The sequence below is a fragment of the Emys orbicularis genome, chromosome 10 (assembly GCF_028017835.1).
Source record: "Emys orbicularis isolate rEmyOrb1 chromosome 10, rEmyOrb1.hap1, whole genome shotgun sequence".
Taxonomy (NCBI): Eukaryota; Metazoa; Chordata; order Testudines; family Emydidae; genus Emys; species Emys orbicularis.
The window spans coordinates 16,247,352-16,270,201 of record NC_088692.1 but is presented as its reverse complement, the minus strand read 5'-3'; the positions used below and the strand labels follow the sequence as shown (position 1 = coordinate 16,270,201).

At 43.3% G+C, this 22,850-nt stretch overlaps 2 protein-coding genes and 1 non-coding gene across 3 annotated transcripts in view; all 3 read left to right on the top strand.

The window, feature by feature from the left end:
* The window catches only part of EEF2K (eukaryotic elongation factor 2 kinase), a 41,104-nt gene extending 30,373 nt beyond the window's left edge, over positions 1-10,731 (top strand). The window contains exons 12-18 of the mRNA XM_065411928.1: positions 465-542; positions 1,389-1,451; positions 2,809-2,943; positions 4,454-4,642; positions 5,124-5,248; positions 7,857-8,035; positions 10,569-10,731. Of these exons, the coding sequence (XP_065268000.1) occupies positions 465-542; positions 1,389-1,451; positions 2,809-2,943; positions 4,454-4,642; positions 5,124-5,248; positions 7,857-8,035; positions 10,569-10,678 (879 nt within the window). The 3' untranslated portion in view covers positions 10,679-10,731. The remainder of the gene's footprint in view (positions 1-464; positions 543-1,388; positions 1,452-2,808; positions 2,944-4,453; positions 4,643-5,123; positions 5,249-7,856; positions 8,036-10,568) is intronic.
* An 11,348-nt stretch (positions 10,732-22,079) lies between these two features.
* Positions 22,080-22,161, top strand: TRNAL-AAG (transfer RNA leucine (anticodon AAG)). Its single transcript has one exon. It is a non-coding gene; the product is annotated as a tRNA-Leu (tRNA).
* Positions 22,162-22,294: 133 nt separating this feature from the next.
* POLR3E (RNA polymerase III subunit E) overlaps positions 22,295-22,850 on the top strand; it is a 35,814-nt gene continuing 35,258 nt past the window's right edge. The window contains exon 1 of the mRNA XM_065411781.1: positions 22,295-22,414. The gene's annotated coding sequence lies outside the window, so the exon portion shown is untranslated. The remainder of the gene's footprint in view (positions 22,415-22,850) is intronic.

Below are 22,850 nucleotides of genomic sequence, written 5' to 3'. Positions count from 1 at the left end.
ATTTCATATTTTAATCAAAAATGTGACCATTTATTCACTCTGTTCCTCTAGAAGTTCATTTATGTCCAACACATTTTAATGCAAAGTAAAGGTGTCTATCCATTTCCTTGCACCAATGTCATCTGTCTGGGGCTTGTGCATGCTTCTGTGGTGTGGAAGCCAGATAACATCCTCATGGATTGTCTCTGTGAATGCCAGTTAGCAAAACTCACTTGAAAGAACAACTACAGGCTCTTTAGGGTATTTTCCTAGTCTAGGCAGAGCCTTCGCAACTGAGACTTCTACTCCTCCTTAACTGGACACAAAGCATCCAAGAGAGGACACACACAAACAAAGTCAACCTTCCTCTTGGCCTTCATTGAAGTTAGTGGCACTTTTGCTTGATTGAGGGTCTGCAGGATGAGATCCTTACAAGAGAATGTACTGATACTCTGATGCTGTGCCTTTATTTTGGTGTTCTGTAGGACTCTGAAAATGGTGGAGACAGTGGGTGCCCCAGTGAAAAGAGAAGTGACCTGGAAGATATGGATCATCGAGAAAGGGTAAGGATCTTTATTTTGGATTTAACAAGGCCCCGTGGGGTCCCCACTCCAATTGAAGTCAGTTTAGTAAAAGCGTTTGCATTTCCTTTTCATCCTGTTGATCTGACCTGTGCAATGAGTGAATGAACAACAATTGGAAAGATGTTCCCATATGTTTTAAAATAGATTGTTCAACTCCAATATGTTATTGCAGTTGCTTGCAGGGAAAGAGTATTTCCAATATCGCCTTAAAAATACTCCATGTGATTGCATGTTGTTTCTTGAGGTGCTCTGTATTGTGCTTTACAATCATGCATTGTGAAAGGTTACTTGTTAGAATGAAGATCACTTTCAAAGACCACCACTATCTCACCACCTGCTTTCCAGGTTTGCTGCATGTTATATGACCTGAGTCATCACACAGGTTAATGTTGCAGTCAACTATTAACATACTTGTACAGAATTTCTATGGGGCTGTTGCTTACTCTGATAAATCATAAACTTTTAAAGAAATGTTTCCTGTCTTAAATATTTTAAATAGCTTTTTGGTTGGTGCAGAGCAGAGCAAATATGACTGTGCTTAAAATTTTGTCAGATCTTTTGCAACAAAAATGTCATATTTGAGGAGACAGATGACATTTTTGTCTGTCTAATGGAATAATTCAGATTATAGGATTAAAGTTTTGGCACGAAGTTTTATCAATTCAACAGGTTTCTTTCATAGATTGCAACATAATTGGGGGGAAAACAATATAAGTTATTTTCATCATAGTCTCTTAATTTTGCTGGTAAAAAAAATTGTTCCTTAGCAGTGGAAGGAACACACCAGACATAAATTAAATGATACAAATCTTTACATTAACATAGGGCCATTCAAACTACAACCGAAGACGTGAATCTGACGAAGACAGTTTGGGAAGTTCTGCAAGGGTAAATAGAGCAGAAATCTCTGCAGACAATAGTTTACCATTCTGGCCTATTTTTTTTATCTGTCACCTAACTTCACATGACTACATCAAAAGTTAATTTTCTTTCCTTTTAATTGCTGATTAAAAGTTTATATTAATAATTTTCACCTATGTTGTTTCCCTTTTCTAAATTTTTCAATGAGAGAAAAACACTGTTGTAAATAAACCCTCTGTGACCACTGAAAACAGTCCCTTGAGTAAACTAATGATTCTGCATGAATTTCTCACTTACACAATTATTATGTTTTTGTTTCCTTTACATAACAAGTTTTGATTTCTTTTCTGTGCTATATTTGTTGCACTGTGCCCTAAACATGGTTGGATGATCTTTTTTGTAAAGCCTACAGTTCTTGAAGTATGTTGAAATAGCTGTTGGTGCTATGCATTTTCTCTGATTTTAAAAAAAGGATCTGTTTTCACATTTTTACAAAATGTAACTTTTATAATAATCTGTTTATTAAAGATATTCTGTGGTTATAGAAATAAAACCAAGGTCATATATTGAGCAGAAAAAGGAAAAGAGATTTTTGACAGCAGTCAAAAATTACTTTAAAGGTTCTAATTAGAATTTCAGAGTTCTTGCAATGTGTTTAGTTGGAGGAAATTAAAATAACTGTAATGGACTGAAATTCTACATAAAACATATATTATGAGGTTTTCTTTAATAGGGATAATTTTGTATGGTTTTGTATTGTGCTAGTGATTCCCATCCACCCATGGTCGTGAAAAATGCAGTTTATTAAGAAGTATTACAGCTATTTAGTTACAGTTTGAATCGGACGAATCTAGCAAACCCCAGCACACGTTTGCCCAGACTCCATAGCGTTTTTATTGAGATGATTTTAATTTTCCCCGATACTGCTGAGCATGAGCCATATCTAAAATGCTATTATTTAAATCCCCAATCCAGCACAGCACTTAAGCACATGCTTAACTTTAAGCATGAGCAGCCCCATTGACTGCAACAGGACTATTCACATGCTTGAAGTTAAGCACAGGCTTTGCTGGATCGGGCCTAACTGTGGTGCCTTGTTTTAGCTGCTGTGATTTTAAGGTTGCAAAATGTGAAGGTAATTTTGTTTACTGCCTTAGTGTGCTTAGAAATGGAGAGCTGCTCTGAGATTTTGGTGAGAGAAGTGATTATATTTTTGGGTAACTACTAACATGCCTTTTTAAATCAGTACCCTAAATTAAAAGGTTTGCTAGGAAAACAATAGCTTTAACAGACACTTCAGTTTCTGAGGGGTAACATAGTTAAATGTCTTGACGCCGTTTTATTTCAAATACAAGTTATAATACAAGTTTGGGGGTTTTCTTAGGTCAGTGTGGAGAAGTGGAATCTCTACAACTCTTCCAGAGTCCACATCCATAGACCGTCCTGTGTTGCAGTGGAAGTTCAGAGACTCAATGCACTGGAATTTGAAAAGAAAATTGGGAAATCCATCCTTGGGAAGGTGTTGATGGTTCTTTTAATTCTGTTCTTTCCAACTTGAGAAGTATAATTTATTATTGTTTATATAGTAACAACTGCCCCCTCGACGAGCTGGCAACTGTACAGACAGGCAAAGAGCAATGTTGATATATTAGGGAGAGTCCATAAGCCATTGGGCAAATGGGGTGGGGGCAGTCTACAAAAAGCCCCAATGCTTGAGATCAGTTCCATGTCCCTTTCCTCAAGTGGAGTTTATTACTGAACAGAAGATTTTAAACAGCTCAAAGTAATAGAAAATACTTGGAGTGGAATCCTTTCCCCATATAAGTCAATGGGAGTTTTGCCCTTGATTTTGGTGGAACCAGAGTTTCAACCTTGGTAAGAGACCTTTCCCACTTTCTGCAGGTGGGAAAGGGGATGACACATCTCCCTCTCCTCTGCACTCCCCTCCCCAGATAGACCTTTCTTAGCTACTGTAGTGTTCCAAACTAGAGATTCTGTGTGCTAGGGCCTCTCCTGTTTGCTGCCCCTACATACAAGGCAAAAAGCCTTATATTTGATTTCCTGTAGGACAGTGCTTTCTCATAGTCATTTGCCCTGCAAGTGCAGCTCCCTGTTTTAAAGGGCCCAAGGGCCATAATAGGTGCACTGCGACATGCACGTGTGCCCCAGTGATCTGTTAGAGTCCCACAGTTAAAGGCACATTGGTGAAGCAAGGTGGTGGAAGCTTGTGTGACAACTGCCTCCTTGCAGACCTGGGTCTTTTAGCTCAAGCAGTAGAGACTCCTAAACTGTTATGTGGTCCAGCCACTAGAGGAAGACACTGTGTAAGTGGGGTTTACAGTTGCTGCTGGCCAGCCTATGTCTGTTTTATAGACAAAACAGAGTCTGTTTGTCCTGAGGATTATCAAACTGGCTCCCTTCACAAGCACTGTGCACGAGAGTGAATTTAATCACTTGCTTTCTTCACCTCCTCCCTCCCAGTATACTTGTCTGCAAAGCAGTTAAGCACATGGTTAATTTTAAGCCCCAATCCCCTGCCCCAGCGCTGAGCCCCCCCCAAACCCAGAGCCCCTTCCTGCACCCCAAACCCCTCATCCCCAGCCCGACCCCAGAGCCTGAACCCCCAGCTCAGAGCCCTGACCCCTCCTGCACCCCAGCCCTGAGCCTCCCCTCAAACCTGGAGCCCCCTCCTGCACCCCAAACCCCTCATATCTGGCCCCAGCCCAGAGCCTGCACCCCAGCCCAGACCCCTGACCCCCTCCTGCACCGCAACCCCCTGCCCCAGCCCAGAGCCCCCTCCCACACCCTGAACCCCTCATTCCCAACCGTCACCCCCACACCCCAACCCTCTGCCCCAGCCCTGAGCCCCTCCCAAACCCCTCATCCCTAGCTCTGTTGCGTCACGGGCATCAACAACTTTCTTCAACTGGGTCGCCAGAAAAAAAAGTTTGAAAACCACTGCATTAGAGCCACAGTTGGTATGTCTGTTTAACTTTTCTAAATAAAATGTCACTCATGCTGTGTTGTAGGTCCATCTGGCCATGGTTCGCTACCACGAAGCTGGACGTTTCTGTGAGAAGGATCAGGAGTGGGATCAGGAATCCGCTCTTTTTCACCTGGTGCATGCTGCTGATTGTGGAGAACTGGAAGCCATCGTTGGGTTAGGACTCATGTATTCCCAGCTGCCACATCACATTCTTTCAGAGGTCACTTCAGAGGTATAGAAATACTGAAAATACCAAAATACAAAGTAAAGCATCCTGGGATCGTTTGTGTCCTGTCTAGTCTAGGAGCAGCAGACCATCCTGCCGAGTGATAATACTAATATTATATTCACTGCGATATCCAACAATCCCAGGCATGCATTTGGAGGGAAGAAGGGTGGTCCCTTGTGATTAAAACCTGGAACTAGGAACAAGATAACCAGCTTCTTTTCCTGTCTTTGCCACAGATTAATTTCATGGTTCTAGATAAGTCACTGAGGCCTATATTTTCAAAACTGGCCTCTGATTTTGGGTCCCTCACTTTTTGGTGCCCAACTTGGACACCTTGGACCTGATTTTTCAAAAAGTGTTGAAGACCTGCAACACCCATTGACTTTGTTTGGGGTTGTGGGGGTTGTACCTACAACTAAGGGAACGAATGATGGAATTTTAGATACATCCATTTTAGTATTTGTTTCTGCTTTTGCCTTCAAAGGACACAGAGGAAAACCGAGGAAAAGGATTTGATTATTTACTGAGAGCAGCAGAAGCTGGAGACCGGCCTTCCATGATTCTGGTAGCAAGAGCATATGACACAGGTGTAAATCTTGGTTCAAACAGGTACTGTGTGTGTGTGTATGTGTGTGTGTGTGAGCTTGTATGTGTGAATGAATAACTTATTGTAGGTTAGAATGTTTGATTGCCCATGCAGAAGATTTTTTTTAATTGCAGGGCTCTCACTTACATGACTGCTAATTAGTAGTAGTAGTATTTACTGAATTTTATGGAGATACTTCAAATTTACACAGGTGTAAGTGAGAGCAGAATTTGTACTATAATATTATATCACCACAGAAGGGAAGAGTTACACAGATTGAGAGACAGATCCTGTTCTTGGATACTTGCGTTGCATGTCCCATTGATGTGAATGGGAGCTGTGTGTGCATGTTTGAATTTGGCCCTGATATTCAAGTCACACTGGTTTATATGTGAATAAGGCTAAGAGATTGCTGCCCCCACACCTCAGGGTAGCTGCAGTAACCCTGGGATGCATACCCTCACCCTCCAGGGGCAATGGCTGATGAATCCACATAACAGTCTAATTGTCCCTGCACATTGGAACCACACCATTGCTGCTGCTTTATGGGGCGCACTCCACCCCAAAAGAGCAGGCAGGATTTTCCACTAAGGCTTACATAGGGCTTGCACAAGCTTGATGCACTATAGCGACGTTCCCCCTTACTTATGGTAAGGCCTGAGGCTTTCTCCTCTGAGGTCAATGGTAAAATTGCCATTGGCTTTAATGGGAGTAGGGCCAGGTCCTCAAAAAGTGAGGGTCAGTGAAAAAATTAGTATAAAAAACTGTCAGTGTGAAATGTAGTCACTTAAAAATTGAGTCACTTCAGGTGAGTTTTACCATTACATTTTCCTGTTTTAAAAAACATTATTGTTCCTTCCTTGTTGCATTGTGAAAGACCCAAACAACCGGGGAAACAGACAGACTGACACAAGGAAATACTGAAACTGCCTGTAAACAGTGCTCTAAAATGTACAAAGTAAATACATTGAAAAGATAGAAGAAGAATCATTTTTCTAATCACTTTCAGTCATTGTCATTCTAGTTACTTTTAATAATGATAGCAAAAGATGTCAGAGAAGAGTGTGATTTTTAAGTTGATGTCATTATTTTAAATCCAGGATGATTTGAAGTTTTAAACTGGCAAATCTCTTTTCATGTGACAAGCACTCTAATTCAGTGGTTCTCAACCTTTCCAGGTTACCATACCCCTTTCAGGAGTCTGATTTGTTTTGCATACCACAAGTTTCACCTCACTTAAAACTGCTTGTTTACAAAATCAGACATAAAAATACAAAAGTATCACAGCACACTATTACTGAAAAATTGCTTACTTTCTCTTTTTTACCATATAATTATAAAATAAATCAATTGGAATATAAATATTGTACTTACATTTCAGTGAGCTGTATAGAGCAGTATAAATTAGTCATTATCTGTATGAAATTTTAGTTTGTACTGACTTTGCTAGTGCTTTTTATGTAGCCTGTTGTAAAACTAGGCAACTCTCTAGATGACTTGATGTACCCCCTGGAAGACCTCTACATACCCCAAGCATTACGCGTACCCCTGGTTGAGAACCACTGCTCTAATTATAACTTTAAAGTGGCTGGTCTCATTTCGGAGCAGTTTAATGACAATTTTTATAGATAGGCTATTAAGCAAGCCCTGAAAGTCAGAGTTTATAATGGAAAAGGCTGATGCAGCCAAAATTACAACAGGATGGCTCTGACTCAAAAATACATGGTGTGGTTTGCCACAAACTACACAGCATCTTGTTCACTAATTTTGTATATTTTTAAAATGTCATAATTAAAAAAAAAAATACAATATTAGATTAATTGTCCTAAGTACCAAACACACCAGGTGATGGATAAGGGATTATACCCTTCTTCCTTTTGTCTTATTAATAATGCCAGCCTTGAATGGGACATATTAATATAGCCATTCAGCTCAGAATCCAGGAAGATCGTGTGTGTGCATTTGTGATTCTCTCCCAAGATCCAACCACAAACCAAACTGTGCCCACTTAAGATGCCAAAACAAGATGCCACTCAGTCAGTTGCACAGATCTTCATAATATGATCATCCCTTTTAATAATAACAGTCATCCCTTTTATTTCTTATATGTTTTGATCAGCAATGAAACACTTAACAAAACTGATATTAAATTATCATTAGGCTTAAGAATGAACATCATATTGAAATGAATGGGGCAGTTCACACCACAGCTATTTCTTAAGGCTCAGACAGACCTCAGTTTGCACTTGATTTGCAGTTTTAATGTTATCTTTACACGCATACAGGCTAAAGACTTGCTTATTTTTTTTAAAGAAAGCTGAGATTCTAGAATATAAGAATGCAGCCTCCGAAAACAATATGAACTTGTCGAGCCATTGCAATCCATCATTTCATCCCTGTGAATCCCAAATGGATGTAAAGTGAATTTAGCCCCATTCATCATTGGGGGCTGGATCCTGTAATGCATATTCAGTGGGACTAATCACCTGCTTAAATCTAAGCACATAGTTAAGTGCTTTGCTAGATTGGGTCAGTGTGCTCAGCACTTTGCAGGATTGAGCTCTATAGCTCCAAAGTAAAACTTCTTCATTTCCCAGGGTAACCTGTTTTAAAAATTATTTTAAAAATCAGAATCCAAGACTGGAAGGAAGCCCTGCACTGGTACAATGCTGCACTGAACATGACCGATTATGATGAAGGGGGTGAATACGATGGAACTCAGGATGAGCCCCGGTATCTGCTCCTGGCGAGGGAAGCTGAGATGTTAATGACAGGAGGGTTCCACCTGGCCAAGGATCCCCAAAGATCAGGTAGGATGTTGACTTGGTCCGTTCCTGTTGGTGTGCCGTGGCAGTGCCGTGTATGTCCGTTTTGCTTAATATTTGAATGAGTCTAGATACACATTGGGTGATGCTTAACATGCCATTATAAAGGTCTTTGAAGGGTGGGTTTAGGGGACACGGATTTGCTGTACTAGACCTTAGAATGCAATATTCATCCAGAGGGCTCTAAGCTATCTCTCCATCTTAGGTTTTTATGTGCCCCCTCCCTCCCCGACTATAGTATCTGAGGCATTCACTATATTGAATGTATTTATCCTCCCCAGACCCCTGTGAGGTAGGGCAATGCTATTATCCCCATTTTATAGATGGGGACCTGAGGCACACACAGGAAGTCTGTGGTGGAACAGGAATTGTATCCTGATCTCTCAAGTTCCAGGGTCTTCTGAGTCCTGAGCTGGACATCAAGTCCCTCTCCTCATCTTCATCGTCACGCAGAAGGAATCCCACCTCCCCCTCTCACCTGAATGATCCCTAACCTTGCCCGGTTGAACACTGGTGGATTCCTATGGAGTGGGCCAAGTGTCTGCTCCAGGCCTCACCCAAGCAGGCCAGCAGCTTCACACCGCCAGCCCGGCAGCCTTTCTCCCTGCATGTAGTTATTCTGTGCTCTAAGCTGGTCCCTCTCCATCTCATTTGTATCCCCTTCTCTAGTAGTGGGAGACCAGGCACAGAAGAAGTGGAAGTCATTGGCAGAGAGAGTGTGCCAGTAATGAGTAGGCTGATTCAGTCAGGACTCACTGCAGGCAAAAATCCTGATTTGGTTCCTGGAGCCAGCAACTTTCTTTCCTCCTACCAGCTCCCCAAAACCACTTAGGAGCTGGCTTATTCTCAACTTATAAAACAGCTGTGTGTTAGCCAATGCTGTAGGACAGTGCTCTTCGCAATTTTTGAAGTGGGGCCACTTTGGCAAAAAAACTTCAATGTGAGAGCCACATCAACTCAACACTGATGGTTGAACACTCCGAGTTGTTTGTTGGTTGATATGGTAATATTACTGTTCTTGGTAATATTGCTTGGGGTGCAGGAGGAGGTATGGGGGGTGGCTCTGGGAGAGGGCTGGGGCAGGGGCTTGGGGTGCAGGAGGGGGTGAGGGGTGGAAGGTCTGAGAGGGAGTTTGGGTGCAGGAGGGGACTCTAGGCTGGGGCAGAGTGTTTGGGTGCAGGAGGGACTATGGGGTGCTGGCTCCAGGAGGAAGTACGGGGTGCAGGAGGGGATATGGGGTGCGGGCTCTAGGAGGGGGCTTGGCTGGGGCAGGGGCTTGGGGTGCAGGAGGGGGTATGCTCCCTGCCTGCCCTGGCCCCACGCTGCTCCCGGAAGCGGCCAGCATGCCCCCGCAGCCCTGGAGGTGTAAGGCAGGGAGCAGAGGTCTCCACACCCTGCTCCTGCCTGCAAGCACCACCCCCACAGCTCCCATTGGCCAGGAACGGGGAACTGTGGCCAATGGGAGTTGTGTGGGCAGTGCCTGCAGAGAGGGGCAGCACGCAGAGCCACGTGTCCCCCCCAGGGGCCGCAAGGGCGTGTTAGCCCCTTCCAGAAGCAGCATGGGGCCGGGGCTGCCCGAAGTAAGTGCCGCCCCCTTCAATAGGCAGGTTCTGAATAGCTCTTCCACCACCCAACCTGCAGCCTCCCGGAGCCAGCCCCCCAAACCCCTGCCCCAGCCCTGAGCCCCCTCCCAGAGCCAGCCCCCCATACTCCCTCCTTCACCCCAAGCCTGAGCCCCCTCCCAGAGTCAGAACCCCATACCTTCTCCTGCACCCCAAGCCCCAGCCCTGAGCCCCCTCCCAGAGCCCACACCCCCTGCCTTAGCTGCAGCCCCACTGCCGCTGGAGAGCGCGATCGACAGGGAGCCGCACTTAGGGTCCATAGGAGCCACCACTGGCTCGCAGGCCTTGCAGTGAAGAACACTGCTGTAGGATAGGTGAAACTGTAATGGCTCCAGCTAATGTGAGGCAGAACTGGCAAGTGATACTTTGTGGATGCCTTAGACAGTGGACCGAACCAGCTCCGATCCTCCAGTGTGGCAAATCCCTTTTGGCAGCACTGCTCGGCTCCCTTGAAGATCATTGGCTGCAGTGGGAGTTTTGGGTGCTCAGCACCTCGCAGGAGCAGACATTTGACTCTGAGTGCAGGACATTGTAATTGGTTCTATGTAATCTTTGTTTGCTAATAACATTCATAAGATTTTGTTTAGCTGGTTACTGGCCTGTTGCATTTATGATCCTTGTAGGGACATCAGAAAATGTCACTCTGCTGCCATATCAGTAGTTAGCCCTGTCTCTGAATTTTAACATTGTGTGCCAGATTCTTAGCTGGTGTAAATCAGTATCACTCTATTGATGTCAATGAAGCTACCTGGATTTATACCAGCTGAAGGTCTGGCCCTGTAACTTGACGTCCATTTTTCTTTTTTCTTTAACTTCCCGCACCTGTACTGTTTGTAGAGAGGAAGAAACTTTTTTTCTTTGGCCTACTGACCTGACTCTCAAACTGCTTTTCCTAGGTGAGTTGTATACAGAAGCAGCAGAAGCGGCAATACAAGCCATGAAGGGCAGATTGGCAAATCAATACTACCAGAAAGCGGAAGAAGCTTGGGCAATGATGGAGGAATGAAACTTCAAATGAGGCAGCTCTTGTATATTAAAAATAATTTTTATAGACTGTTACTTTGCAAAAAAAAAAAAGATGTATTTTTATGTGTTGTTACTGATTTGTGTTTTTCATATTTTAATTTTCTAACTTTATTCTGAGGGGAAAAAATATACAAATGTAGGTTGTATTTTGGGGATGCTATAAATGTACTTTTACCTATACTTCAAAGCTGCAGTATCTATGAACTTGATCTTTTATAACTTTTAACTGTTAGATGTGAGGAGCCTGATTAATTTCAGAAAAATGAAGCTGATGTCAGCTTGCGTTGCACACTTTTGTTTTACATAGCAGAGTATCAGTGTGTTTATTTCTTTCTACTACTACTCCTCCTCTTCCCCTCCTCACAAAAAACACACATTTCTAAGTTCAAAGCACTTGTACACCAGTATTTGGTTTATTTCAGGCACTTCTTCATTTTCCATGTAAACATACATACAGAAATTCCCTTTTTTAATTCCCCTTGTGAAATAAACCCAAGAACCGGAGCAATCAGGAATGGAATTATGCTAATAATACTCTTTACAATGCAGTTCTCTGTAAAAATGGTGGTATTGGGGGCACCATGTTTATTTTCTTCCTTAAGTGATTCCAGATGCCGTCTTCTCAGTTTGCAAATGAAAAAAATGCCTTTTCTAAGTGCTCGCCCTGAAAATCAAGCTGGGACTTGAAAGTCAAGATGGTTTCTCTTTAGGTCGCTCATGACCAACAATACAAATTCCACAGTCAGAACTTAGCTAACAATTCTCTTCATGAGGCATTCCAGCTCCCTCTCCCACATCTGTATGGCCTCTGAAAAGAAGTAAAAACTTATTTCAGTCAGAAAAGTAGCTATAACTCTGAATACACACAAGGAGAGCAGGTCCATTGAATATAGGAGTGCCATTTTTATGTAGCAAACCTGTACTTTTAAAGTTGTAGGAAAATCTTGGGTCTATTGAAATCTGTGGCAAAATGCCATTGACTTTTATGGGGCCAAGATTTCACCGAGGGCTAGTCTACACTTGAAATGCTACAGTGGCACAGCTGCTGCTGTAGTGCTTCGTTGTAGACACAACCTAACCCCTCCCATCGGCATAGATAATCTTAACTACATAAGTGAGGGGTTTGGATTTTTCACACTCCTGACTGATGTAGCTGGGTCGAGCTTATTTCGTTGTGTAGACCAGGCACAATAGTAAATGGAGATTTTTTTGCAACATTTTCTATTGTATCTTATTGTCCTAATACAATAGTCTAAGTTGCATATCGTCCTACTGGACTTATGATGTGCTTCCTATAAGATACTATAAAAAAGTCTGTCTACTGATTTCTTGATATCATTTAGTTCTTACAGTGAAATCGCCATTCGCAGTGCACTTAACATTAAGAAATACCCTTCCCAACCATTTCTACATAGGGACATTTAAAGAGGTTAGAGAAACTGACGTGCATGTACATTTACTACCCCTCTATTCTAAATAATTTTGTGCTTAGGTTATGTAAAAAGCACTCAGACTATAATTACTGTACAATAGATTTAAGCTGTTTGCTGAATAATCTATTCAGCAGCTCAATAAAATTTGAGTGTACTGATTCACTAAATAATAGCCATAAAGGTACAAAGTTCATCTTCTGTTGTACTAGTGATTCACAGTCTGTAGTTGCACACCTGAGTTTTGGCCCCCTCTGATGTTCACGCTAAGATATACTAAAGGATCTCTGTTTTTCATAAGTCAATAAGAACATATTAAAAAGGCTTTATATACCTATTTGTTAAAGAAAAAACATTTGTGCTGGTTGCAAAAAAAAAAATCACCTCATTAGATACCATTTAAGAGAGAATCTTAGACTAAGTTCATAGTTTTATTTCAAGAGTCCAGTGCCATCTGTATAGCAACTGGATCTATTTATTGGTCTTATTTATTTAGTTCTGATTTTTAGGTGTTTAAGATTGATAGATTACTGTCATCATGGGACATGCAGCTGCAAGGTGGGTCCTTTTACCATCTTCTGAGAGTGTAGGTTGACACACAGAAGGGTTAGGATGACGGTGTCATTATTAAGGGAAGAGAGTGTTGAATATTTACTATTGCTCCAGCAAAGCATTTAAGCACATGTTTAAGCACATGATTGATTGAAGCCCATTGATTTCAATGGGACGTCTGTGATGCTTGCAATAAAGCACATGTTTAAATGATTTGATGGATTGGGTCAGTAAAGTGTTACACCTTTCTCTTCTGTGTGTAGAGTGGGTCTTCTCTGGGGTCATCTTGGAAGTATACACTCTGAATCACCAATTGTTATTTAAAGTCAGATAGCTGGGATGTTCTTAATGGGAAACTGCAGTTTAGGTATAAGATTTTTGGCATTTTTTCATCTAATTGCAGAGATTGTTAAGGGGCAACTCCTACCCCTTCCTCTGTAGCATGCACAGAGCTCCATTTGAAATGGAACAGGTGCAGTTCTGCTGTACTCCATTTAAAATGGAACGGGTGCACAGAATGTGGTGATACCCATAGATAGAGGTGAGCATGCTCATGAGCAATACTTCCTTAGTGACTTCATTCCCTCCTGCTGGGAATCACAGTTGCAAGAAAATGAAAGCTCTGAGAGACAACTGCATCGTTCAATCATGCAAACCAGTAGACTAGTGACAGGTATTTGTATATCTACGGGAAAAAATTGGAATAATGTTCATATAGTCTAAAAGCTGCTCGCACACTGTAGGCACTATATAAATAAATAATATAGATAAATAATATGTTTTTATTGTAAAGGTATAAAAGCTAATCATTTTAGTTTTCCTTTACAAAGAAGAGTTGATGTAGCTAACAAACACTTGCCCGCTATAGAAAGGGGAGGAGATTTGAGTGTTTAAATTCAAAATATAAACACAGGGCTCAAAGAGGGTAATTATTAACACCTTTTGGCATTCAGATTAATTCACTGAATTGTGTTATTGGTATAATTACAGAAACTTCTTCATAGATTTGAGGCATATGGAGTTATACAACTCAACAGGCAAAATATTGTCATTGTTAATACTTTGTCTACAAAATCTTACATTTTGTTACTGATTTAGTTTACTTCTTGGCACAAACATGGTATCTTACAGATATTTTGGTGTACAACAGACATAACAGTCAATTTTTTTATTAAATTTATGTTTACAGAAATATGCACAATTTATTTTATGCAATTCCTTTAAAGAGAAAAGTATGTTTTTGACAAACTTTTTGGAATGATCTTGCTGCATACTGTATTTTTAATCTATTCACAATGAACAAATAAAATATATATTTTTAAAAATGTGAAAAAAAATAAAGATGGGGCCCAGAGATGCAGAATTGAATCAGGCAATAAATTCCATTGACTTCAGTGGGAATTTTGCCTGAGCAAGGACAACAGAATTGGGGCCCTTTTTTTTGCATGTGAGAAATGCCGAAATTGTTCATTTGCATCACTTATTCATGTCATTCAGTTTTATTGGTTTTGCTTTGCTTTGCCAAATAAAGTTTTCTTTTTGTCACATTCTGTAGTAGAACATCATTGCATTTTTTTGGTTTTGATTTGCCTCAATTATGATTTACTATTGCAAGCTCTGAAATATTCTCTATATTATTTTTATTATCTAGCCCTGATCCCAACTACTTTTGACGGTCAGTAATAAATGAATAGGAAAAAAAACACAGGTGTAGATCAAGAAAATGAATGTTTTTGCAAAAGGGATAAATGTATCGTGCAGTCACATTTACATGCAATTACATCTGCATGTGATGTAGATAAAATAATAAGAGACTTATGACCCAATGCTGAAGGCCTAACTTGGGCAAAATGCCCACTAAGGTATCCTTATGCAGTAATCAATCCAACCTTTGTGCAGCTTTGAAGCCAGTGAGGGTTTTGTCTTAATGAAGAATGCAGGATCTTAGGCCTGGTCCTACACACGCATTTTGGACCAGTATAATTATTTTGGATAGGGAAGTAATTTTTTTACTGGTATGGTTACACTGGTACAACCCCTAGTGTGGATGCAGTTATCCAGGTATAAAGGTGCCTTCTACCAATATAACTTATCCCCCTTCTCCTTCAGTAATAAGCTATACCTGTATAAGCACTTTTATGCCATTATAACTGCATCCACGCTAGGGGAACTATATCAGTAGAGTTAAAGCAGTACAACTCTGTCCCATGGTGGAGGTACCTAAAATAATGGGATTTTGTAGCATAGGAGCCTATATTTGTGTTTCTTCATCAAACAAATTCACTGTCAGCAGGATTTTCCTGGATTAAGAATGGTAGAATTCAGTATTAGATGCCTATTCTTTAGTTGAAGCTGGTATCATGTCTTTTTAATGAGCAGTAGGCAAGTGCAACAAGAAAGAGATACGTAGATGTTTTCATTCAGAAACCTTTATTTGTATCACAGTGATGGCACGCAAAAGTCCAGTTAAGCAATATATATGGAAATACTGCCAATCTCTTAATTACATGGACTGCACAACTCCCTTGGGTCTGATTCTGATCTGTTTACTCTGGTGTAACTCCACTCCTCTCAGTAGAGTTACTCCTGATTGACACCAGTGTTTCTTAGATTAGAGATGGGCCAAAATCAGAATCTCACATTTGAATCCCTTTGGATTTCGGGGAGATGGGTTAGAATCCCCGGATGAGAGTCTGAACCTGGGCTTTTGGCTGTGTGGTAGATCTGCTCTGTTGTCTAGTTTCAGTTCAGATGTGGCAAGAAGGTCTGGATGGTGGGTATCTCACAGAAAGAGCTGGCCTCACATGAGATTTCCACCGTTTGGGGCCCGAATCTCATGAGATTAGCTCATAAGAGTCCTGACCTGGACCTTAGTCTCAACATAATCTCAATATGAGTTTGTTCAGACCATCTCTGCTTTAACTAGTCATGGAATACTAAAGTGGTCTAACAAAGAAGATAGCTTGATTATAACATCTGAATTCTCCAAGCAAGCTTCTGTATTTAGATCAAAAAGGACCGCATATCTCCCCCCACCATACCCTCTATCAAGGGGGGAACAGTCACTCCTGTCCATGTTTAACCCCAGAGGTAGAGTCTCTGCTCTGCTGAGCCTATTTGCCATGAATGGTTCATGTGAATACTGTTGGGAGCACTGACTATCCTCTAATGCAGTGGTTCTCAACCTGTTTACTGCTGTGGGCTGCATACGTGGCCCACGATGTGTTACGTGGGCCACTTCCAATACTACCTCTATGCCGTGAGGATGTCACATGGGCCGCAGCTCTGTGCTGATTGGGCCGCAGGTTGAGAGCCACTGCTCTAAAATGTGTCAGGGAAGAATTTAAAAGTGGCCATGCTGCCACAGACTAGGGCCATGTCTACGCTACAAACTTTTGCCGCCACAAGTTGTCAGCATAAAGCCACTGCAGTTAGTACATTGCTTGTGTGCATGCGTACTTGGCTTCTTGCGTCAGTGCTGCGCGTACTCACCTGGAGTGCTTGCGTCAATGCATAGTGCAGTGCACAATGGGTAGGTATCCCAGCGTGCAGCCCACCCCCCTCCAGTGCACTGTGTTTTGGGAAGATTTGGCAACGTGAGGTGGGGGAGAAACGAGTTGCGCAAGGGTGACTGGGACATAGTGGATAGTACAGGACATAGTGGCTGGATCTGCAGCAATGGGGGTCCCGAACTGGTGGAGCAATAGGTGGCACGTATCCCTTTTTTTGGCACCCTGCCAGAGAGTACATCAACAGAAAAGCCTACTTTTCTATGGTTATGCAAGCATTGGTGGATCCCCGGGGACAGTTCACTGACATTAGTGTTGGCTGGTCAGGGCAGATGACTGAAGGTTGCATCTTTAAGAACACAGGACTGTTCAGAAAGCTACAAGCAGTGACTTTCCAAACAGCGGATTACAATTGGCATATTGAAATGCCAGTCATGATCCTGGAGTCGGCAGCATCATTATTTGCTGCCAGAGAAGCCCCATTATGTCCTGGTGCCTCTTCCTGTCCTTTTTCCTGTGCCTTTCTTCTGTCTGCTCTGTCCTTCTCCATAAAGTCTGCAATATTCACCTTCCAAGCCCTCTGCTCATGCGCCAATGCAGCACTGGGTTGCATGATCTCACTAAAATGTCATTCCAAGTCCTCCTCTTTTTCCGCCTTATCTGACTCGTGTTCCATAGGTGTAGAAGGGGAACCCCTGAAGGACACAACAGCACGCAGCTACAGATAAAACACACACAGGCACCATTGTCGGTATCGTCACAACGGAAAGTAAAACTTAAGCTTCGGAACGCCCTTCCCTTGCTCCCCTAAATTTTCATCAAACAAGACATGCTTGTTGATACTTCTGCTTCGGAATGCTTGTGCATTGTGCCACTCACAACACTAGCCATGATGAGTATGACCCACCAGGGTGAGGGCAATGAGGAGAGAATTGCTCGGGTGCATGAAACAGTACCAGGCAAAGACACTGAATACTGGCACCTTTTTCCACAGGCAGTGGTGATTTTAGCTGATATCTCACTCCTGAGTGTGACAAAGGCACAGAGAGCCCAGCTGCTGCTGGTGTCCTGAAGCAGCCCGGGCCCATATGCTGCTAGCCTGTTTACTGCAATGGTGCCTGCCAAAGTTATCACCGACTTGCGTGGGAAAGGGTCCTACCAGGAAGGAAGAAATAAGGCTGTCATCCCTAGAAACCTTCAGGAGAAGACTGCAGTATACTTCCATGGAAGTTCCATCAAGATCTCACAGGAGGATTCAAGGGACATCCCTGTGCACATAAACAAACTGCTCCACGTAGCTCACCCTGCTTAATGCTACAGGGGAATGAAAACAAATAGCAACTCTACCTCTTTGTTGTACTACTACCTCTTCTAGTATGAGTACATTAATGAAAAATCAATAGCTATGTCCTGTTAAGTTGGGATGCCATCAGTACTTCATAGTAATGTGAAATACATTTACATACTTACCAGAGAGATTCCTTCCCCTTCGTCAGGCTCATCCATGCTCAACTGCCAGGATTGACTGGAGTGTGGTGGAGTCTCAAACAGGTCCTGGCTCGTGGCATAGCTGGAACCCTCAGACACATGGCCCCCCTCTTCTTCGCCTCCTCATCCTCGCTGTTCATGCAAGGGCCTGTGACTCAGGCTCCTCAGAGGTATTCATGGTGGTGTGCAGGGTGGTGGTGGAGTCTGCCAAGTATACTATGCAGCTCTTTGTAAAAGCAATAGGTCTGCAGCTTGATACCAGAGTGACTGTTGGCCTCCTGGCCTTTTGGTATGCCTGCTGCAGTTCCTCACTTTCACGTGGTACTGCTGCTGTTCCCTGAAATATCTCCTGTCTACTCCAAGCTGGAGCACGTCTGAAGCATGCAGCCAGCCTGGTGAGCTAGTCAGTAGCACACAACAGTGGAGAGCTGCTAGGTGAGCTCACCAAGCTGGACAATCAGGAACAGGCATTTCAAACATTTGCAGGGCTTTAAAAGTGCGGGGGAGCGAGGGTGGTGCTTCCAGTTTATGTGAGCCGTGGGCAGCGGAGTTCACAACTGTGACCAGAGCAGTCGGCAGTGGGCATTGTGGGACAGCTGCTGGAGGACTGTTAGAGTCGACATAGGTAACATGGTACATTGATCATGGCTCAGTGCCACTCACTGAGGTGGTGTTACTGTGTTGCTGTAACAGGGCACTTACATTGGTGGGAGACAAATCTAAGTATAGATAGATGCACAACTAGGTCTATGTCAGATCTCCAAGTTGGTCAATGGGTGTGAGTGGTAAAGTAATGTAACTTTAACTGATTTACCACTTAGGGGCTAATTTGTACACTGGTGGTGGCAGATGGGGTCATAATAGGCAAAAAGATAAACTAGGGGCATGAGCTTTACAAGTGAATTTGGTGGTGAACAACCCAAGGAACTAATAGACATGGCTTGACCCAGACATGGATTTACTACGCAAGTTTCTTCAGCATAACTCTACCAGTGTAACCCACACTTCACATCCAGTACTCTATTTTTTTCAGTCACATTTGAGTAAGATTCATAGTAGGTAAAGAGCTCTGCTGTGTCTGTGCAAGGAAGGAGAAACTTTGATCACATAACCTTTGTCTGAGAGAATGCGGGGTTTTATATGCCTCTTTGAGCAATAGGTTTGCCTCAGGTACCTATTGTAAAGTACCACTGCACTCAAAAACTGAGGAAATTTCATCCTGAGCTTGTTGTAACCCTAAGAGCACTTCAGGGTTACAGGTCAGATACTGTGTAGTATTTCTTCCTGCACTGATTTTCTGACAGCATAGCCTCCATTCCACAGGACTGAATAATCCATGCAGGACTATGTGTTCTGTTAAAACTATACTTGATTTGTAACACTTTAAGAGATTCCTTACGGAAAGAAGAGGCAAACAAACTGTAATCTTAGTATGCACCCCAGGCCTGCCTGCTCCTTCCCCTAGTCCAAACACCTAGAAATTCAGGGAGGCAGAATGTAATTACTCATTTGGCAGGGGAGTAGGGCTAACAACTCTACTTCTACAAGAAATCCAGAGATCTGTAATAACAACTCAGTCAGGGTCTCAGTTGTACATCTCTTCTGAAGGACAGTATGCGCCCAACACCATGCTGGAACACTGGGGCAGTGTTGAGTCAGTGTGAAGAGTGCCAGCTACGGAATCCTCAGTGCCACTTCCTGGCAAACGTACAGACCAATCCTTTTTAGTTTGGAAAAGATGATGAGATCACAGTTTAAGTCAATATGGCAATGGTCCCATTTTGCTCTTGGAGTCCCTGGACACTGAGCAGAAACTGCCCCTAGCACTAAAAGCCCAGCCTTCATTGTGATGTGAAATGAAGCTGATTTGCTGATGAATGGCACAACAGGTATAAAATAACAGATAAGTAAGTTTTTCAATATAATGATCCTAAACAAATTGTACATGTTGATAGTCCTTCCTACAGGGAGAACAAATCTGATCTGAAATTTTATCTGTTGGTCTGAACTCTTCCAGCCATCTTTGAGAAATATAAATGCATGCTTCATTCAGGTCCTTTATCACAGAAAGGTTAGTAGTCCAGTCTGTCTCAGTATACTCTTTTGCTGGTTTGTTAAGCAGATCAGGGACCTGGTGAATTGCTCTTTACGACCAGTTAAAGCCTGCAGGCCTGATTCTCCTCTCACACGGATATGGAGTAACCGCCCTGAAGTCAGTGTAAGAGAAAGAGGCATCAGCACCTGGGATAAAGGATTCTAAAGAGCATTCAGGAATTAAACAGAGTGTATGAGACTGTTGCAGTTTTGAAAACAAGTATAACACAATATACATGTGTTCATCTTGGTTAACCCTTCTTTGTCAGAGGATGTTGTGAAGGCCAAGACTATAACACGGTTCAAAAAAGAACTAGATAAATTCATGGAGGATAGGTCCATCAATGGATATTAATCAGGATGGGCAGAGATGGTGTCCCTAGCCTCTGTTTGCCAGAAGCTGGGAATGGGCCATACGGGATGGATCACTTGATGATTACCTGTACTGTTCATTCCCTCGGAAGCACTTGGCATTGGCCACTGTCAGAAGACAAGATACTGGGTTGATGGACCTTTGGTCTGACCCAGTATGGCCGTTCTTATGTTGTTCCTGAATATTTTCAGGCAGATCAGGTGTCTAGCTAGGCTGGCAAAAGTCTCAGCAGCCCAGAGCAGGGTAATTTCCAGCTGGGTGCACCTCCTGAGGAAGAAAGAAGGCTCCCCAAGCCGGGAGGTAGGCCGGTGTGTAGGGCAAGGAGAAAGTGATCTATGGCAGTGGAGAGGCTGGGCATACTGGACATTGTGGGAGGGCGCTGAGCAAGGCTCCCAGGTCTACAAGATAAAAAAAGCTGCACTGTCTTTTCACAGCAAGCCCAACCAAGCCAATCCCATTTCGGAGGCACCGCCCACTGCCACCTCCCGCAGCCCAATGCCCTGCCCCAGCCCAGTGAAAGTGAGTGAGGGTGGGGGAGAGCGAGCCACCGAGGGAGGGGGAATGTAGTGAGCGGGGGCAGGGCCTCAGGGAAGGGGTAGGGCTAGGGTGTTCGGTTTTGTGTGATTAGAAAGTTGGCAACAGTAACTCTAGGAGATGGCATATTTCAGGACATTAAAAGGAACGTAAGACTCTGTCAGGTGGACCATGCAATAGGAGAGCTTTGGCAGCTGCATTGTCAAAATGCCACTTAAATTAACTGTCCAAATTAAAGACTTAAATCATGGTGGATTACAATGTAATGGTCTTGCTCCATGCAGACTTCTTTCCAGCCTCCCTTTCCCCAGACAGATTTTCCCTCCCACCCCATTGCCACTGATACGGAAAGAAAGAAAGAAAGAAAAATAAATTGTGCTTTTACATCAAATGTCTCCAGATCCTCCGCACACTAGCGGGGACACAGAAAACCCTCGGCAGACACCAACTCAAAGTACCAGTCCTCACCATGCCCCTCTTCTTTTTCTTTCCCTGCATTAGGGTCACATTGCTGTAATACTAACTATGAACTTCGGTGAACTACTTACTGCTATTTTATTGCATAGCAGTGAGAAGAAAAATCACACTCTAAATGCCTAGAGGGTCGGCTTTTCAAATGAACCAGTCTTTGATTTTTTAGCAAGAGTTGGTCAGGAAAGAAAAAACCACACCAAACTATTTTTTATTTGTATAGATTTAACATCCTGGGCAAGAGAGGCCTGCAATGTAGGCTTCTTCAGCCATGGTGCAGTCCTCCTTTAGGGGGGCAATGCACCCTCATCACACTGTGATGTTGCAAAGGCTTGATGTTTGCATTGCAATGTTGCAAAACAGTGGGTTGGTGCTGCGTTGTGGCATTGTATCACAGAAGCTTACGGCTGCATTGTTTCACTGTATTCCAATTATCTGATATGTATTGTGACATCACATTACAATGCTGTACTGGGATATTGTTCTGTGAAGGCTTGACACTGCATTGTGATGTTCCATTGCCTCAGCTTGCTGCCACATTGGAACAGTGGAATGTCCACATTATTAACGAACATTGGGACATCCCTCCAGAACTTCCATCTGCTTAAGGCTCTGGAATAATTGCTCTAATTAATGCAATGTAAATGCAAAAATACGGATTAGCTATACTTAACTGTTAGTACCTATTGCTAATTCATATTATTGTTTACTACCTTGGTCATTGATTTGAGCTTAACCATGTATCTGACTAGCTTACCCTCTGAAAAAGACTCTTTTAAAAAAGGATCTTAATGGAAGCAAGGGCTCAGCCCTTCATCTCTGTGTAAAAGACCTCTCCATAACTGAGCATGCACCAGATAATTACAGAAAGCAACCAAAAATAAGAAGAGCTGAGATGAATAAAGCATACACGCGCCTTTTGTATATGTAGGTAGCGTGGCCGAGCGGTCTAAGGCGCTGGATTAAGGCTCCAGTCTCTTCGGGGGCGTGGGTTCGAATCCCACCGCTGCCATAACGCTTTTGTGCCTCCGTGTTTTGCAGGGAAAATAGGGATCGCACAGCGCCACCTGGTGCTAAGCTGAGAAACTTATCCCCGCCTGGGAAGCATTGTGGGTAAGAGGAGGAACTAGTCTGCCCACGTGTCTGCTGCTGGAGTTACATCAACATGGCTGCTGCCTGAGAGCCCCCGGGACCTGCACACACATTGCAACACGCCGAAGGGGGGGATCGGTGGCCTCCTCTGCCCCTGGAGTCCGCGCCACGAGGTAGGGGGAGCATGTGTGGTCCATTGTCCCTGCCCCACGCCCTAGGGCTGCACAGGGCGTTGCAGCTGCTGTGGGGCGCGTTCCGCAGCAAGGCCTGGGATGGGGTGCGCTCTGCCTGCTGCAAATCCTGAGCATGAGCTAAAAACTCTCCGAGGAGTCTGAACTCATTGCACGTAAAAAGCGCCTGGAGAGTGGGCTCTGGGAATAGCTGGCCAGGGGCTGGGTGTGTGCTGCGAAGCCCTCCCGCGGGAGGAGTTTGCCTGATTCGAGGGGTGACTGAACAAATTCAGATTGTTTACTTATAATCTTTCTTTTTTTCCTGCCTCTCTTCTGTGTGCGGTTTGCAGACTGCTCTCCCTGAGATTGCTGCATGGTTACATCAGCCATCTCAGTCGCAGCCTGACACCAAAGGCTAGTTATGTTCGAAGGCAAGGAT